This window comes from Hemicordylus capensis, chromosome 1 (assembly GCF_027244095.1).
Source record: "Hemicordylus capensis ecotype Gifberg chromosome 1, rHemCap1.1.pri, whole genome shotgun sequence".
NCBI classification, from domain to species: Eukaryota; Metazoa; Chordata; class Lepidosauria; order Squamata; family Cordylidae; genus Hemicordylus; species Hemicordylus capensis.
The window spans coordinates 139029728-139035727 of NC_069657.1; the positions used below are offsets into that span (position 1 = coordinate 139029728).

General features: G+C 42.1%; 1 protein-coding gene across 1 annotated transcript in view; it reads left to right on the forward strand.

Annotated features, from left to right (window-relative positions):
- LOC128338638 (acyl-CoA (8-3)-desaturase-like) overlaps window positions 1-5554 on the forward strand; it is a 44626-nt gene extending 39072 nt beyond the window's left edge. Inside the window, exon 12 of the mRNA XM_053281361.1 lies at window positions 5120-5554. Coding sequence (XP_053137336.1) covers window positions 5120-5201 — 82 coding nt within the window. The 3' untranslated portion in view covers window positions 5202-5554. The remainder of the gene's footprint in view (window positions 1-5119) is intronic.
- Window positions 5555-6000: the final 446 nt, after the last annotated feature.

Sequence of the window (6000 nt, forward strand, 5' to 3'; positions counted from 1 at the left end):
TAAGTATCCATTGACAAGAAACAGAGGTAAGGAAGAAACAAAAGTCTTTAGTGAGAAGAGGTGGAGGTGTGTGGGTGAGGGTGAGGGGAAAAGAAGCAGGGAGAGAGAATCACTTCTTCCATACACGTGTGGAAAGGAACTTGAATTTGAGAACTCCTATGGGAAGAGCAAAGATTGGTGATGTGAAAGCATATGGCTCTGTTAAGTGGGAATTTTCTTTGCCCATTTGTTTGGATTTAAAACTTTATTTTTAATCCTCTGTTTATGTTGTTTTATGTTTGGATTTTTTTTGGAAGAGGAAATATTTTGTTTTGGCCTCTTCTTTCTCCTCAATTTTTATTTTTCTGTTTATTTTATTTTCTGTTTTTATTTCTCTGTTTATTGTATTTTAATCAGCGGGAGCACTGTTTGAACAGTTGGCCAGCTGACTGATTGTCTAGATTTTGCTGTTTTTTGTGGCTCTTTTAAAGAAGCAACAGATTACTTTCTTGCTGAAAACATTTGAGTCAACTTAAATAATGGTGTCTAAAAAAAGGCAGTGTGCCTGCCCAGAAAAGCAAGTACAGCGGGTCACCCCAGTCACACAGACAGCCACTGTGCATGCGCAACAACCTCCAAAATGGCCACATTTCTCTAAAGTATGGGATAAGACACAGCAGCCCCTTATTTCCATTGCTTTTTGACTTGGCCCTTGAACCATTGGCCCACACAGTGAGGCAAGGTGGAGGTGCTAAGGGGATTGAGGTGGATGGACAATAACTTAAAATTGTGCTATTTGCTGATGACACCGTCCTGTTTCTTACAAAACCACAGGAATCTGTTCCTTAACTCATGGAGTTACTACACCAATTTGGGGGTCTATCTGGATACAACATTAACTGGTGCAAATCTGAGGCTATGTCCTTAGGGAAATTACCTCTCTCTAGCAGGGAAATGCCCTGGCCCATTACATGAAAAACATACTCCTTTAAATACCCAGGAATTCTGATGTCTAAAGAACCTAATCTGAGAGCCAAGACTAATTTAGATAAGATACTTACTTACACAGATTAAGATAGATCTCCTCTGGGCTGATCTCCCCCTGAGTTTGTGGGGCAAGATAAATGTTATAAAGAGGAATGTTGTGCCCAGATATATTTATACTTTAAGAGGACTTCCCCTGCTTATTCCTTAAAGATACTTCAGAGAAATCAAGAGAGCTGTGAGGAAGTTTCTCTAGGGAAACAGCAGGCCTCGTATTGCTTACACTAAACTCCCACTAGCTGCAAACACAGGGGAGCTTCAATCTGGTGAACCTCAGATTGTATCATAACATGTTTTTCAATTGCACAAACTAAAAATTGGCAAGCCAACACAGAAGGGGAAAGGCCAGAACGGGCACCAGTGGAGCTAGCAGAACTGAAACTCTTAGAAGGCTGGGAAGCACTGGGCTCCAGTTACCTTAAACATCCCCATTACCCATCCCCTACAATACAAGCAGCCCAACATGTCTGGAAGGAACTGGCAAGACACCTGAACTTTGACCCCTTTGCTCACATGAACATGACACTGTGTGGGGACCCGCACATATTGGTGTTGGAGATGAACTTCCAGTGCATCAACCTTTTGCACCAACTGTCCTAATGACCACTAGGGGCATTGGGAGTAGAGACAGTGAGTCAGGGTCTCCCTATCTGTCCCTACTCTATGACCCCTGAACTGACTCTGCAGCACTTCCTGTGCTGAGTCACAATCCTTCCTTTCCTCCTAGAGAGCAGATGGAAACATCTCTCTCTCTCCTTACCTATCCACTATGTAGTCCTTTAGATTAGAGATAGGTCTTTCCTGTCTAAGTGTATTTAACCAATAAATGTTTAGTGTTTAGTCACACAAGGATCTCCATGTGTTTTCTCTAAATAACTGCAATATCCAAACCATCCTCTGCTACCTACTCTGTAATTGGAGTGTGTGCTCATTCCTTAGTGCTCTGCTGTTTTACCTATTGTGGGTAAAAATCAACAACCTCTAACAATTGATAGATAAACAGCTAGTTTTATGGAAACATTGGGTAGAAAAAGAAATCAGTCGGCTATCACAGCTGACAAATGAAGATGGTAATAACAAATCCTTTGCAACCCTGCAAGAGGAGTTCCACTTACCCTTGTCATGTGCCTGGCAGAATATGCAACTGAAACATAGTATATCTGCTCAATTCAGAACAGACACCCTGGCGGCTCCGGCAACTGTGGATATATTAGTTCATGCTATTAAGATGTCCTCTCTCCCAGCACTAAAATAGCTGTATGCCTTTGTGCATGGAGACAGGGGCCTTTGCTTGGATATACTTAGGGACAATTGGAACCTGGAACTTACATATCAATTGTCACCAGTGCAATGGCAAGATATTTTGGGTAGTGTTAAATGCATCTCGGTGGATCTTAAATTGTGCCTTATCCAACAGAAGATTAATTTCAGGGCCTATTGGACCTCTCTTCATCTTAAGCCATTAAAACTGGCCTCAAATAATGACTGCTGGAGATGCAATAATCTTCACTCCAGCTTAACACATATGTTCTGGTACTGTCCCACAGTGCAAGGCTTCTGGAAGGAGGTTATTACATGTATTAATTTAGTTGTGGATTCATCTCTTGCACTGAAGGATCTGAACACAGTTCTGGGGTATATCTCAGCCTATTGAAGTCTAAAACCAAGTTCTAAACAATGGCTCTGGAGAGGCTTCTTGGTAGCTAAGAGAGTAATACTCCAGCAATGGAAATCTCCCAATTCCCCTAGGATTGAAGAATGGGTGCATGACCTGCTTGAGTTAGTGGCACATGAAAAATGGGCCCTAAATAAACCAGATGGTCAGAAATCTGGGACAACATCCTTGAATTATTCTTAGAATAAGTACCCTTTTGATTTTTTTATATCAAGCAAGTCTCCTCCTTGTTATCTTTTTGAAAATGCTTAAAATCTTCAAAAAGTCTTGCATTGTTGGTTGAGATCTTGACTGACTACTATGCCCTGTTGTGCTGCATGGTTTCATCGTATGGTTTTAATTTTATTGCTTTGTATTACTTTATGGATATTTTGTATTGTTTGTTTTGATTTGTGAATGACATTTGGACAACTAATGTTATGCAAATAGCCTTAAATAAATTATTAATTTTTAAAATAAAAGAAAGGAACTTTTGCACAACAGTGCAACTGTGCACATCCCAGCACCTTCGCACAGTTATGTGACTTTCTCACACAACTTTGTTCATTGCACAAGCACAGTCATAGTCTAGATGTTGGCCAGTACTTGGCAGGAATTTGATTTGGTGGTTTAGATAGTCACCTAATGGATGCATCAGGTTTGTGACATGAGATCCCCTATAGTTTCAAGACATCAGATTTTGTATTGGCTCTACCTTGCTCTACAGCAGCATCACATTACAGTTGTCAACATGAGACATAATGAGGGTTTGAATAAGAGTTTGCCTGGCGTCAATAGAAAAAGGATGCATTTTGGAAATATTGCAGAACAGGGGAGAGATGTAGGGATGTGCAAAACGTTTCGGGCACAGATCGATCTGTGCCCGAAACGAGCACTTTCAGGTGATTCGGGGCTGAGGTGAATCACCCCCGATGCCCCCGGTATTTTTCATTCCCTAGCTGAATCACCCCTGATTCGTGCCCGAAAAATTCGGGTGATTCGGGATGACGTCTCTTTGAATTTCCCACCGTTTTGCCTCCATTGATTTCAAAGCAAAAAGGTCTGATTTGACGTCTGCTTGAATTTCAGGTCCCAGGGGCAAAATAGTGGGGTGGGGTGGTAGGGCCTAATGGGTGGAGGCTACCACCCCAATTTCAGGGGAATTGGGCAGAGGGCTGATTTTTGGGGAATTGTTGAAGTTTATGCATCTTTAAGGTTTTTCTCCATAAAGAAGCATGGAGCTGTCAGCAAATGTATAGCTTCACGTCGGGGGCAAAGGGGTGGCCTAGAGCAGTGTGGGGTTGGTGGTAGTGCCAGGTAGGGGCAAGGAAGTTACCTGAATTTTTTCAAAGGATTTGGGCAGAGGGCTGTTTTTTGGTTAATTGTTGAAGTTCATGTCTTTAAGGTTTAGATTCTATGATAGCAAATTAGAGTGGAGGTATTCTGGGTGTGAATTCTATGATAGCAAATTAGAGTGGATTCATGGTGTCTCATTGAAAATCTGATTTGCTATCATAGAATCCACACTCAGAATACCTCAGAAACAACAGAACCCTGTACCCCATGGGTTAGAAACCCATGGGGGTGGTTGGCACCCTATGTGCACTACACTACCATTCGCTCTGGGCCACCCCAGCACCCCCCAAGTGCACTTATGGGGCTGCTGAAAGCTCCATGTATACCTTATTAGGAAAAAGCTTAAAGACGCGTAATCTTCAACAATTTACCAAAAATCAGCCCCGATCCCATGCTATGCCCCCAATCTGCCCCAAAGACACAAAAATTTCAAAAATTCCCCCAAAATCAGCCCTTTGCCCAATTCCCCTGAGATTTGGGTGGTAGCCTCCAACCATTTGGCACTACCACCCCACTCCACTATTTTGCCCCTGGGACCCGTTTTTCTAACCCGAATCAATTCAGATTTAATCCAAATCCGAACTGAATCAGGGGTGATTCGGGTAGCCCATATTCGGGCACAGAACAAATCCTGAACCGAATCACCGAAAACCTGAATTGCACACCCCTAGAGAGATGTAAATTGATAGATCAGAAACCTAAGAAAAACAAAGAAGTATCAAAGAGTGGCCAGACTCCTAACTTGCTGAGAAGACTGAAAGGGGATGTTGCCAACTGAAAGAGGGGAGTGTGCAGGCTTAGGGGAAGACACAATTCTCTCTTTTGCTTATTAAATTTGAGATAATGATCTGACATCCACATAGACACAGCTGTGAGACCATTGGAAATATTAGTAAGAACAGAAGAGAGAAGTAAGAAACTGAAAGATACAGAGTTATTTTAATAATAATAACCTCAGATACAGAGTTATTTTAAATTAAAAAAGAGACCAAATGGCCAAGAGGAAACATGTAGGGAGTGAACAGAAGCAGGACAAGAGAGATTGTTTGTCACCTGTGATTAATGTGACTCTTCTTCTTGTTACAGCTCTCTAAAGCAGTCAGGAGAGCATTGGCTTGAAGCCTATCTAAGCGCATCTGGGGAAAAGTCAGATCTTCAAGACAGATAACTTCTTAACACTGCTGCTGCAACAGAGGTTCTACATGAAGAATGATGCCTGATACTTGAAGTCTCAGGAATGAGTCAGGCAGAAAAAGAATGCTAGGGGAAAGCAATTCCTATGTATGGGATATGGGCAAGAATGTGGGAAATAATTGTTGTTAGATTGGAAGGTTCCTGGATTTTTGGATTCGGTTCCAACTAGAAGCTTGCAGGCTTCACTCTGCATGTTGGAAAATGCTGTTACGAAGCAGTGCCATTGTGTCTCTCCTGGGAACCTCAAGGCATGGTTATAAAGCAGGCTGTTTTCCAAGAAAATCACAACTGAAGGCTCATAATCCAAATAAAATATATTGTACTGAATACAGAGTGAAGTGTTGATAAAATAGAACATGCGGGGCATTCCTATAGACACAGAACACACAAAATAGACACATGTCTTGGCACTAAGATCCAGCATCTACTATAAGTTATAATGTCTACTTAATTGTGTGTACTATACTGAGGAGTGAGGGAAGGGAAGAGGGTGGAGGATATTAGAGAGGAGAGAGGGACTGACATAGATGGTAAGTGAATTGAACCAATCAGGAGATCCAGGAGAGAAACCGAGAAAAGCTGGAAACCGAGAAACCTGAACAAATTCAGGGACGCAAAGTCCACTTGAGTTGGTCTGACAGACTAGAGGAAGTGTGGAGGGAAAGCAGAGAGAGGCCAACCAAATTCAGGGAGAGAAAACAATTAGGGTCAGTCTGAAGGACTGGAGGGGAAGGCGAGTGGAGGACAGAGTCAAATAGATATGGAGAAAATCA